This window comes from Pelophylax lessonae (assembly GCF_965119305.1).
Source record: "Pelophylax lessonae genome assembly, chromosome: 1".
NCBI lineage: Eukaryota > Metazoa > Chordata > Amphibia > Anura > Ranidae > Pelophylax > Pelophylax lessonae.
In genome coordinates, this window is record NC_138768.1 from 516,699,343 (window position 1) to 516,712,628 (window position 13,286).

The 13,286-nt window shown below is 46.9% G+C and overlaps 2 protein-coding genes across 3 annotated transcripts in view; one reads left to right on the forward strand and one right to left on the reverse strand.

Moving 5' to 3' along the window:
* REEP6 (receptor accessory protein 6) overlaps positions 1–12,578 on the reverse strand; it is a 64,269-nt gene extending 51,691 nt beyond the window's left edge. The window contains exons 1-3 of one of the 2 annotated variants that reach the window (XM_082243150.1): positions 12,360–12,578; positions 7,667–7,760; positions 471–609 (exon numbers count right to left, since the gene is read on the reverse strand). In XM_082243150.1, coding sequence (XP_082099276.1) covers positions 471–609; positions 7,667–7,760; positions 12,360–12,474 — 348 coding nt within the window. In that variant the 5' untranslated portion in view covers positions 12,475–12,578. The remainder of the gene's footprint in view (positions 1–470; positions 610–7,666; positions 7,761–12,359) is intronic. The other variant, XM_082243151.1, reaches the window with a different exon arrangement.
* Positions 12,579–13,015: 437 nt separating this feature from the next.
* The window catches only part of PCSK4 (proprotein convertase subtilisin/kexin type 4), a gene marked incomplete at both ends in the record, with an annotated part of 193,199 nt that continues 192,928 nt past the window's right edge, over positions 13,016–13,286 (forward strand). Inside the window, one exon of the mRNA XM_082247179.1 lies at positions 13,016–13,174. Coding sequence (XP_082103305.1) covers positions 13,016–13,174 — 159 coding nt within the window. The remainder of the gene's footprint in view (positions 13,175–13,286) is intronic.

The following is a 13,286-nucleotide window of genomic DNA, read 5'->3' on the forward strand; positions in this document are numbered from 1 at the left end:
TTAGTATGGTGCTTTCGACAGCCGACTCCCATCTTTTCGGCCGAAAAAATCCTGATGTGCAGGCTATATAATTTTTGTCGTTCCCGTCAACACAACGTCCGATTTTCGTTTCATTAGTACAGTTTGACGGAAAAAAAAAAAAAAATCTTGAGCAAGACTAGGCATGCTCAGAGACGAAAGAACACATACAAAACAATCCAACACATGACATCACTTCTGAAGTAGAATTCTGTCGTACGGGAAAATCCGTATGAAAATAACCTCTTCAATTTCCACATCAGACTAGCATGCCACAAAAAACGGATCGTTCGATAATCTGATCGTGTGTACGGGGCTTAAGACTACATTTTCAAGGTAGGGTTTAAAATACCATTTCTAAATTTTCCCTATAAAAAAGGTAGCAAAAAGGTTTTACTTTAGGAATAGTAAAAAGTTAAATGAAGAAAATATTATAAGGAAAACCTTCTCACCTTTCCCAGATAGTAAAATGGAAACCAGAAGAGAAAAATATCCGAGAAAAATTCCACTACGCTGAACACGCCATAAACCACCCAGTAAGTCAGCCATATTGTGTCATCTTTTTTGTCCGGGCTTTCAATGGCCTTAATTCTATGGAAGACAAAAACCAACAAATACTAAACAATATCAGCTTAAATCTACAAAATTATGAACATGAACCATTTTTTTTATGGTGCAAAATTAGAACAAACCATCACTTTCTAGTTCACAAAACATTACTCATTGATGTTAACTCATTTTGCGCTGCTCTTAGTGCTTACCATACGATAAAGTGCTAAAAGCAGTGCTAAACACGTTAACCTCCCTCTTCCCCACAGTGCAGCTGCCCAGACCAATGTAGATTTCAAAAAATTGTTAATGGCACCCCAAACACACAAATGCAGTACGTTTGCGGCCACCAAACCACATGGCATCTCACTGAGCTGCGATACCGAAACACACAGGACCACGCGCATTGTAGTGTGAACTGGCCTTTAGGCTACATTCACATCTGTGTTTTTGCCTGACAGCATGTACCTGTTAGAACCCCAGTGGGGAGGGTCCAGACAATTTGCTGTGGGAGGCAGCTTCATTGAAAGCAATGGGAGGCTGCCAGCTCCTGAGGCTAGTTGCACCCACTCTCCCATGTAATCATTATGTAGCGATTACCTGCAAGTGATTTATGCAGCATAGAAAGACAGATCAGATCGCTAAGTGGCACATTAAGTGGTTGTAAACGCTTACATACTGTATATTCAGTTAAATGACTGGCCACAGGCAATACAGAGATGAAACAAATGCTCCTAAATAAGTTGTACCTGCAGTCTCCTTTACATCCATTCAAAGTCAATTTATAAAGCTCGTCTGAGCTGTCATGAAAAAGGGGTCAAGAGTTACACTCCGCAGAGCTCAGAAAGGAGAGCTACGAGAGCTGATTGGTCGGGAGAAAAAAAAGGACACACCCTTCACACAGCTCAGGCTGTTAATCAGATCCCTCCTGTCACCAATTTTCCTCTTGGTATCAGGAAAACTTGTCAGAAGTGACTCATGCAGATAACAGGAACAGCAGCAGACAGAAGTAACATTTCATACGATGAACCAGCTGCTGATTTTCTGATTGCGAGTACAGTAGTGCTTTTAACAGCGATTTCGACTTTTCAGACAAAAACTAAAGGTGCAGGCTATAAAATTCTTATTGTACGGGATCAAAACGTCCGACTTCTAATTAGTACAGTTTTCATCAAATAAAAAAAATTGTAAGAGTAAGACTGCGCATGCTCAGAAACTGAAGAATGCATACAAAACAATTCAACATGACATCACTTCTGAAGTTGTCTTCTGTCATACGAAAATTTTCATATATTGGAGTAACCTCTTCACTTTTGATATAAGACTAGCATGCAACAAAACGTAGAGTTACTCTTACCGGTAACGTCTTTTCCAGGACAGCCACCTTTGAGAGACCTTGGCTCCTCCCTTCTCAGGAAAGACTGCCCCATCCATACAGACTTCTTCAAGAGCACCTCCGGCGACCTGGGGGGGGGGGGGGGGTAACACATACATATACCAACCTCCATCTTCTGACCGTCTTATGTCCAGACTGGATAACAGTTTTGTCCTGAAAGACTTCTGGAAAAGACACTACTGGTAAGAGTAGCTATTTTTCTCGTCTTTTAGGACAGCCACCTTTGAGAGGATAAGCGAGTACTTACCCCTAGGGTGGGACCACTGCTTGAAAGACTTTGCACCCAAAAGCTTGAGCTTTAGCTGACAACAGGTCCAGCTGTAGTGCTTTGTGAAAAAAAAAATAAAAAAAAAAAAACTGGACTAGGTTGCTGCTTCGGGGTAGCACCAGAGCGTTTTTACCTGGAAGTTGCCATAGCCCTAGTGGAGTGTGCTCTGATACCTACCGGGACCTCATTCCCACTTGAAACATAGGCCTGGCTAATGGCTCACCTAAGCCATCTGGGCTAAGGAACGTTTAGAGCAGTGGTCCTCAACTCTGGTCCTCAGGGCCCACTAACAGGCCAGATTTTAAGTATTACCTTGGGGAGATGCAGACTAGAGTACTGCAATCACTGAGCAGCAAATGATATCACCTGGGATGTATTTCAGTTATCTTGCAAACCTGGCCTGGTAGTGGGCCCTATAGGCCAGGGTTGAGGACTACTGGTTTAGAGGCTTAGAGGCTTTAGAACCCCCTACTAGAGCCAGCAAATAGAACAAAGAAGGAATCAGACTTCCTAAATTCCTTTGTATGATCCATGTACTGAAAGACACACCTTCTAACATGTAACTTATGATAGTTACTCTCCTGTTCATTCACATGACTCGAACAGAAAGTTGTCAAAACAATTTCTTGGTCTTTGAAACTTTGAGACTACTTTTGGTAAGAAAGCTGGATCTGTTATAAACTGGATGCGATCCAAAAAAAGTTTGTAGAAAAGGAGCTCTAGTAGAAAGAGCTTCTAGTTCACTAACCCTTCTGGTGGTAGTGATCGCCACCAAAAAAAAAAAAAAACATCTTGAGGGTTAAAAACTTCACAGCACAAGAATAGGATCAAACAGCTCTCCTAAGAGAGCCTGTAGAACCATGGATAGATCCCACAAAGGAAAGGGAGATTGCTCACTGGTCCCTGCCTGTAAGGCCTTAAAGAAACAAATCACCCAAGGGTTTTCGGCTAAGGATACTTCTAAAATGACACTTACTGCCAAAACTTGACTCTTTGGAGTGCTGACAGCTAAAACCTTTATCTGCCCCAACTTTGTAGAAATTCCAGTGCTGTTTCTAGTGCTGTCACTGGGCCTACATCCAAGGAGCTTCCTGCGCACCAGCTGTTTAATTGCTCCCAGGTCTTAAAGCGGAATTCCAGCCTAACCACACACTCACCTGTCCCACGGTCCAGCGATGCGCCATCTTCTCCCTCTCTGCGGCGCCGGCACCACTGATGTGGGCTCCCGGCTGTGACAGTTTGCGGCTTCACAGCCGGGTACGCACTGCGCATGCGCGAGTTGCGCTATGCGTCGCGATTGGCCGGCAATCTTCTGGTACCTCCGAAATGTCCCAGAAGATTGCAGGGAGGGAGGGAGAGAGGAGAACTTCCGCTCAGGGTGCCGCGGCGCTCCCGAGCGGAAGTGGGAGCAGGTACTTGTCAAAACTAGTACCCGCTCCCCCCCCCAAAAAATGACTTGCCATGTGACATGTCAGGGGGTTAGGACTATTAAAAGCGGAAGTTCCACTTTTGGGTAGAACTCCGCTTTAAGGTAAATTGGCCCGCATTTCCTTTTTCCTGCTACTAAAAACTGTTCCTCAGAAGCCAGGCTGCGAGATACCAGCGAGGACAGGAAACTTGGCCCCGAAAAAGAAGGTCCTTCCGGAATGGTAGAATCCAGGGAAGAGGGGGGGGGGGGGGGGGGAACTACTGCCAGACCCTTCAGGATCAAAAACCACAGTCTCCTGGGCCAATATGGCGCTATGAGGATCAGGGTAGTGTCCTTCTGAAACTTGCTCAGGACCGCCGGTATTAGTACCGGTGGGGGAAAGGCATAGCATCGGGGAAAAGCCAACTCTGAGCGAGTGCTCCCACTCCAAGCGCCCTGTCCCATCTGTTTAGGGAGAAGATTTTAACTTTTGCTGAGAGGCAAACAAATCAACGCACCGCACACCCCCCCCCCCCCCCCCCATCTCAGTGATCAACCTGAAGACATCCTGATTGAGGAACCAACTACCTTCCATTAAGGCTTTTCTGCTCATTAAGTCGGCCAATTGGCTCAATTCTCCCTTTAGGTGAACCGCCGGCAGGAAGTGCACTTGGGCTTCGGCCCACTGCAGAATTCCTTCTGCCAGAGCCCACAGAGGCTTGCTACTTGTTTCCCCTTGTCGGTTGACATAAACTACAGTGGAATTGTCTGAGCGGACCTGCACATTGTGTCCCTGTAGTTCTGTCTGGAAAGCTCTGAGAGCCAGCACAAATGCTCTCAGTGCTCTCCAATTTGAAGATCACCTTGATTATTCGCTCTTCCAGGATCCCTGCACTGATTGGGAGTCCAGGTGTGCGCCCCACCCTGTGCCACTTGCTGCGTCTGTAGCGACGACTCTGGATACTGGCAGGACCCAAGAGAGACCTTAAGATCGTTCACCACCAGAGGGATCTCTTTATACGTACCAGTACGTGCACTAAAGAATCCAGAGAGCCCTGAGTGCGGTCCCATACCTCCAAGATGAACAGTTGTAGGTTGTAGAGGGCGGAAGTGAAGTCCCACCCACTGTACCTCTGGGATTGTGGCAGTTAGCGACCCCAGTGCCGACATGACACTTTGTCAAAAGGAAGAAAGACCTTTTGAAGTGTGGAATCTAATTCATAGCTCAGAAAGGTGGCCTTTTGTGAGGGCACCAGACTGGAATTTTCCAGATTCAAGAGCCACCACAGGCTCCCCAAGAATCGCATTGCCACCATCTATATGTATCGTGCCCCCGCTTCCGTCCTCATGGCCAACCTGAGAAACTTCTGACACTTCCGACAAGGGAATATGCAGGTAGGCGTCTCTCAGGTTCATCGAGGCCATGAAGCAGTATGGAGGAAGGATAGCCCTTATTAAGAAGATTGAATCCATCTGGAATCTTTTGTAAGCAATTGGACGTTTATGGGTCTTCAGGTTCAAGATAAGTCTGTACTTGCCTGAAGGTTGTCGCACGATGAAAGTGTGGTAATAGAACCCTCTGCCAACTCCTTTGGTTGTACCTTCCCCACGACCATCTGTTCTTCCAGCTCTTTCAGGGAGGAGAGTAAAGCCGATGCCCTTTCCGTGCATTTTGGTAATTTGATGAATATCCTGCACGGAGAGGGGCTAGAAAATTCCAAGAAAGACGACCCCTTTTTATGATCCCCAGATTGAACTGACTGGAGGTGACCGCTTCCCACTGTGGGAGGAAGGTCCCCAGTCTTCCTCTTACCATGGTCAGCTCGTCATTGGTTTTTCCCTGTTCAGGGGGGCATGAAAAAAACAAAAAAAAAAAAATCACCCCTGCCTCTTTGGCTCCAAGATTTCTCAGAAGGCAAGTCTGCTCTTTTTGAAAGGTTCAATACGTCCACGCTTGACGGGAAAGGCTTTTCTGTCTGATCCAGGAAAGTTTCCAGGCCTGGTCCGAACAGGTGGTCCACCTGTAAAGGGATACCACATAGTTTAGCCTTGGACCCGCTATCACCCTGTCAAGCCTTAAGCCAAAGAGCCCTCCTTGCTGAATTGGCTAGGGCTGAAGATCTAGCAGACATGAATACAGATTCAGCTGATGCATCTGCAATATAAGCCATGCCCCGTAGAAGCATAGAGAAAAGACAGGATCATCTCCTTCGAGGTGCCGGCCTCAACTTGCAATTTAATCTGGGTGAGCCAGTACGCTAGATTGCGGGCAACTACCGTCAGAGCCATCGTGGGTTTGGATTCCCCAACAAGGAATCCCAAGGGGTCTTTTTAAAGGAGAGACTCCATCCTTTTGTCCAAAGGATCAGAAAGAGAGCCCATAGCCTTGAAGGCTAGGTCTGCCTGCCTTGAGACCCGAGAGAAGGTCGCATCCAATTTTGGTGACTTGTTCCAAAGGGACACGTCCTCAGAAAAGGGAAATCTCCTTTTCAGGTCCCTGGAAGAGAAAGGCTTCTTCTCAGGATCTTATTCCTTTTTAACCGCTTCCACCAGGACTTCATGTACTGGGTAGGCCATCCGCCTTTGCTCGCCTAGGCCTCGGTACATTTCGTCATGAAGTGAAAGTCTTTCTCCTCCTGAAATTCCTGAAGTGGTGGGGATAGCTCCCAAAAGATCCTTCCACCACTTCAAGGGTTAATTTGTACCCAGAAGCTCTAGTAGACTCACCATCCCTCCCCTCTCCTTCTGACTCCCTCTGGGAGCCTGAAGGTGTACTATCACATTCTTCACCCTGTTTTTCAGTACCCCCCAGTGTTCCTGCGCTCATAGAGGGTACCACCGGTGGGGGTGGAGCATTCTCCTGCTGTGCTGGCTGAGGGTAGTTCTGGGGCTGAGGAAACCGTAAATTTGAAAATAAATGCTTAAATGATTGAATAGTGCTGGAAAGCTCCTTGACAGATGCAGTAAGATCAGTACACTGTTCTGCTGAATGTTCCCCGACTAGGCTCTCCACACACTCTTTACAAAGCGCCTTGGTCCAGGATTCCCTCATAGTAGCCTTACATGATGGGCATTTTCTTGTGGTGATTCGGATTTGTCTGAGGCCTTACTTTGAAATATAAAAAAGAAAAGCACTGACTAAGCACCCATACTGGACCCCTAGCATGCCCCATCAAGAGTGTATTTGGGACCTACCACCACCAAGGTCCAAGAAATAACTGTGGAGCTGGGGGTGGGGGAAGTATACCAACACCACCCCAGTGTTCTCTTACCTTAGGATGGCTGGTGCTGGCTTCACTAGAGCAGTCCCCGTGGCCTGTGCCTCCAACATATCCAGGAGTGGTCGCAGCCTGTGCCTTTAGCTGTCCCACCAGCGTATATCTTGCACCTCACCCAGCCCACTTTCCCATTACCGTGGCCTCTACTGGAAGTTACAGCTATCGGCGGAAGTGCCTGCCTCCACCAGAAGGGAGGTCACCCGGTCCAACCGGAGCTCCATGCTACACCTCCGCAACGCTCTCCCCAAGTCTGAAGAGTTGACCCCCACTGAGGATGAAGCTGGGGTTTTAGGCAGCCAAGAGGTAAACCAGGTCCCTACATAGATTTTAGCCGCCATTGGAGAGGCCTCAGCCCCCTGGCGTTCAGCCCTTGGTTCCTTCCCGTGCTCCCCACCGGAGGAAACACCAGAACTGAAGGGCACCGGCTAACAGGGGGCTTAAATCTGTATGGATGGGGTGCCATTTCCTAAGAAGGGAGAAGCAAAGGTCTCTCAAAAGGTGGCTATCCTGAAAAACAAGAGGGGAAAATGGACGAATATTAGTCAGATAATCTGATTGTGTGTACCAGGCTTTAGGCTAGGTTCAAACTGGTGCGCTGTGGGAAGCCCAGCAGATCCTGTGCTGTTCCCGCACCGCATCAGAATCACAGGCAGTTCACACTGAGCTCTGAGAACTGCTACAGCTGTCAATATAAAAACGTTACTGAATGAATCTTTCTTCCCACAGCCAATAAATATATGAATACTTACGAAGTGTAAGCAGGATACACAAAGCCAATCAAATTGCAGACCAGAGAAGCCCCATAGCCAAATACCAGGTACAAGCCCAGAGAGCAGAGGGAGCCTAGAGAAAGAGTATGAAGCAAGACACCTGTTATATATCTAGCAAAGCATAGCACATTGAGAAATCAAACAGGTGACTTAGGACACTGGATTTGTTTTCTCATTGAACAAGATAAATATTTGACCAATGGATATCCCATGTAAAAGTTGTGTTTAAAGCAAACATGCTGGCTAGAAAATGCATGAGAAATAGGGCAGAGTTAGGCAGTTAATGCAGTGTAATAATCCTCTGTCTAGCACTGTAAGCAGCCCAGGTTCATATGATTAGTGTCACCAGACAATCATTTCCCCCTCCCCCACTCAGTGGATATATCCTGCCAACCCTTATCAGTAATGACCATAGTCTTGATGACTGATAGAAGGGTATGAGGACATGTAAAGTAAGCACATTACAAAGCAGCTGAAAAGCCAGACTTCCCTGCACTTTTCTAAACTGGGATTTTTCCAGTGATCATTGGCAAACTTTGACAATATTCATAACAGGGCATCTCTTCTACAAAACATAGCGAACATAAATTAAGTTTACAAAAAAAAGGTATAGAATATATAAAATATTGTAAAAACAGCAGCAGGTGCATAGCTGCACAGGCATTGTCATCACACACACAATACAATACAATCAATTTTATGATGGCCATACAACTTGACATTATGCAAATGATTTTCAATTTGACTGAATCGGAAAAAGAATAGCCAAAACTTCCCTTCCAATTGATTTGGATCAGATTTGATCAAACAGGGTAAAAAATTATTGATCAGCACTACTAAGATGCTTTGCCAATGAATCTGATCTTCTACTGATCGGTTGGATTATGAGATTGCCTGGTAGAAACAGCAATGCAATTGATAATTTATGATCTTCTGTTTGAACTATCAATCGAAATCCACTTCCGTGTGCGTGTGTGTGTGTGTGTCACATCAGCTGAATGACATAGAATATTCCTGTTGCACAAGTTCCTGGAGATGGCCTGAAGGAAATGAGTGCGGTAAAAACTACAAGCTGTAAAGCCAGCCATAGATGGATTGAAATTTGGACAGTTCAGCCGGTGTAACGTTAAAAAACCATACCCCGTGAAGAAACCATACCCTCGTCATTTCCTGTCTGAAACAGCTGAGCAGCGCAGCAGTGCGCATGCTCAGAGCCCCGGATACGTGATTGAACATGAAAGAATTTGACAAGTGCGCATGCTCGGTGGGCATGAAATTATCACGGCACTGTGTCTAATGTTATACTTGCGGCGGGTACATTAAAACACTTCGGCTGCAACCAATCATCTCCTCTGCTATCGCTGTAACTTCCCTCATCTCCCCTAATAAATATAAAAGCGGCGGCGGGTGTATAAGATGTAAATGACGGCGATCGGGGCTCCGTGATCCGCTTTTATATTTATTACCGGAGATGAGGGAAGTGACAGGGGGAAGAGCGGAGATGATTTATGTTGCAGAGGAGCTGTTTTAATGTAAGTGCCGCAAGTTTAACTACCGTGAGAAATCCATACCCTCCATAGGTGCACCGGAAGTGACGAGGGTATGGTTTTCTCACGGAACACCGGCACTGGCCAAATTTCAATCCAACTATGGGCTGGCTGGTTATACAGAAGTCGATCTCTCGATTGACTTCTGTACACCCAGCATGTCTGGGTTTTTTTGGGGTTTTTCCCCACACGATTGATTAGTGCCCCTGGCTATAGCTGGCAACACTGATCAATGTGTTTTCAGAACTGTTGATCAAATGCAAAATAGATCATTTTCTACCTGGGCTAACTGACCGAGTTTGATCGTATTTAGTCTAAGGGGCCTTTCACACTGAAGTTCTGATTGGATCTGCTCTGTTTCTCAGGCAGACCAGATCAGACTCTCAAACCTACATCCAATCCACACAAAAAAAAAAAAAAAGACAGACGGATGGGGATCTGTTCCCCATTCCTCTAGCGCAGGGGCATTCAAACTATGGCCCTCCAGCTGTTCAGGGACTACAATTCCCATCATACCTAGTCATGTCAGAGTTTTACAATGCCTCATGGGATGTGTAGTTCTGCAACAGCTGGAGGGCCGTAGTTTGAGGATCCCTGGTCTTGCGGATTGGAGGGCAGTTGGGTGTAAACACAGGTGGCATGCTTACATCCAACGGCCCATACAGGAGAATGTTCTGTGTCTGCTATACATAAGCAGAGCGTACACAAACCTGTTGCCCCCCCCCCCCTACTCAGTGGGGGATCAGTGGACAGATTCCCAGCTCAGCAAGTGGATTTCAGGCAGTGTCTGCCCCCTGTGAAAGAGGCCTAAATTCACTAGGAAGGAAAGTTATAGCTTTTTGATTTTTTGCCGATTCGATCATTTTGCACACCAATCGGTTAATGTGGAACTAATGGGGTTGTTATTAACCTTTGTAACAATCCCTTGCCAGTATCTTCTTCTGTGTGCCAGCCTTCAGCCAAATTCATTGGCTGGGGTGGGATAATGTCAATTCAATGCTATAAGCTGAGCCTCAAAGCCCAGTTTATATTGTTGAAGACCATGAGCAGGCAGGTAGACATTTTATTGCAGAAGAGATAATGCATGGGTCTTCTGCAATAAAAGCCTGCCTACTCAATGTTACAGCAGAACTTTAGTTCTGCCTTAATAGGTTGAAGTGTGTACAGCCACCATTAGGCTGATCATACACTATACAATCTGAATGTACTATCTCTTTAAAGCAGAACTAAACTCTCCTATCCTTTACAGCCAAGGAAGCTGCCATCTTAGCTTCGGTTAGATCTGCAACTGCCATGATGCTGCACTGTGATCAGTTATGACACCAGCTGTTTGATGGCTTCACAGTTGGATTGAGGACAAAAGCAACTGTCACAGTTATACACAGCATGCCTTGAATATAACATTTTAGTGAAACTGAAATAGATGGGTTTAGTTCCTATTACCTATGTAGAGTGTATAAGCTTGTTCACGATAGTGGTTGTGGGTAATAAAACAAACACTGTTTGAGCCACGCAGAGGCAGTGGTCAGGGGTGGTATTCCCTACTCCCTACACGCTCCTGGAGAAAGCTTACAAAGCAGGCATCTCCAAACTACAGCCCTCCAGCTGTTGCAGAACTACATGTCCCATGAGGCATTGTAAATCTGACATTCACAGACATGATGGAAATTGTAGTTCTTTAACAACTGGAAGGTCATAGTTTGGCGACCCCGGCTCTAGAGTTTTGGCGCGCGGCAGCAACCACCAGCTGGAGACTGGATCAAAAAGCCACAATGAGGATATTTGCCAGCACACCACAGATCAAGTAGAGTCCAAATGGTTTTTATTGAAGCATGACCACATTACAAAAAAAAAAGTAATGTGAAGCAGGACCCCTTCGTCAGGCATGCAACATTTTTTGGTGATGTGATCATGCTTCAATAAAAACAATTTAGGCCCCTTTTACACATGTGAGTCCGTCGGATGTTTTTCTCAGCGGAGGATCGATCCGCCGATCCCCCGCTGAGCAGGAGGAGGACAGCTGTGTCTCCGCGCTGTGTGCGGAGACACAGCCGTTAGTTCCCCATGCATCTCTATGGGGGAATCAGATGGGAACGGACCATCCGATCCACTGGACGGATGGAAAATAGGGTATCCATCGGTCCAGATTTGACAGATCGGATGCCAGCAAACCTCCTCATAGTGGTTAGGGGTGTTCACAGAGCCGATTTACGCTCCGTGAATAGGTTGCAAGTGCACCACGGTTGCGGTGCGCTAGTGCAGGACTCAGAGCATTAAAGCAGGTAGCAAGGAGGCGATACAACACCTGCTCACCTCCTGTCACATGACAAAAATGCAGATCGCTCTTCAGAGAGCAAAACTAGTGTGAAGGAGCCCTAAGGCTACATTCACACCAGTGATTAGCGATAGTAGCGGCAGGAATCAGATTGCTGCTACGGCCCCTGGCCCCGTTCATTATGACAGGTCACCGGCATCCACAGCTATTGGCAGCTCTCTACACAGCCAACGATTACCCATGGGGATCACGGTTGGATGCACTGTGGGCGCTTCCAGCAGCAATCCCCGCAGGTAATCGTTGGCTGTGTGGACAGCTGTGAACGCCGGTGACTTGTCCTAGTGACTGTGGCTACAGAAATCTGTTAATCCTGCCGTTAATATTAACACCGGCCCTAATCACTGCTATGAACATAGTGTAAGACCCCGTCTGACTAAACGCTTAGCAAAATATTATTGGTATAGGTTTGTCTTCATATTCGTTTTGGTAAATCGGGAGGAGATTGTATAATGTATGGTCATTAGTGTGTCTCTCACCTCAATCCTGACTATCCAATCTCCTATATATAAAAGGATACACAACCCCTTGAATGATCAGCTGACACTGGACTGTCCAATGACCACACACACGCTTGACAACCCTGATGACAGGCAAATCAGAGGCTACTGATCCCCCATTGCCCCCTCATCCCTTTAATCCAGGACACGTAATCATTACACAGGTTCTCAGGCCAATATAACGTATTGAGTTTAATTACTACCTTAATCAGCCACAGGACCTGTGTAATTAATGTGTGTCCTGGTTTAAAGGGATGGACAACACTTTCCCCTCACACACTTTCCAGCCTCACCGCTAGCCAAGTAATTCTTCTGGATACCGGTCTTCTGCTGCACTTTCCCCAGCATCCGGGACACGAAGTTATCCCCATTGATGTAGTTGTTGAACCGTTCCCGGAGAGAAGCCATGGCGGAACTTCCCCACTCTTCACCCCGGACAGCACTCAGGAATCGGATGCCTCGCTCCGGGCTGCTGACGTCACCCGCCCCGCGGCTAATCAACGCAGGGAGGCGTGTCCCAGGTGTGTGTGAGGTAGATAAGAGGAGTGCGGGCGGTCCGAGCTGTTACACCCGTGGGCCGTTATCATACGCACTGAGGTCCTAGTTCACGGCTGGTAACTGTTATAAAGACAAAGCTCGGATAGAAATATCTCACTCTGTACAATACGCGTGTTATATAGTCTGCTAATCCCTCCAGTCCAGGACACTGTGCTCCTGCCCATTCTTTCTCATTACACTCACGTGACACTAAAGCGCCTCACAGGAGTTCAAGTCAGGGAATGAACGCTCTATACCTAGGTTCCAATAGCCCGCGTATTTCATATCCAATCAAAGCTGCGCAAGCCAGTGCACCTGATGACAGGATAGGCTGCCTGGGAAGCTCCGCCCCCTAGTATAGCAGGCCTCCAGTGCTCTGTAACCTGAGGTGGAGGTGAAGCAGTTGGAGAAGATGAGGATTGGGCTTGGTGCTGTGGCCCTCCTGTGTGTGGGAATGCCATGCCTTCTTACCCTGCGGGTCTATACCAACAGCTGGGCTGTGCAGGTTGCTGGGGGCTCCCAGGAGGCAGAGAGAATCGCCAGGAAGTTTGGCTTTGTCAGCCTAGGACAGGTGCCCACGCTTTGCCTGTCGTTTTTCAAAAGTGTCTAAATGCAAACGCTTTGTGTTTTACCACAGCTAGACTTTCCAGTCAGTCGTCACTTCTTCTATCCAGGTTCCCCTT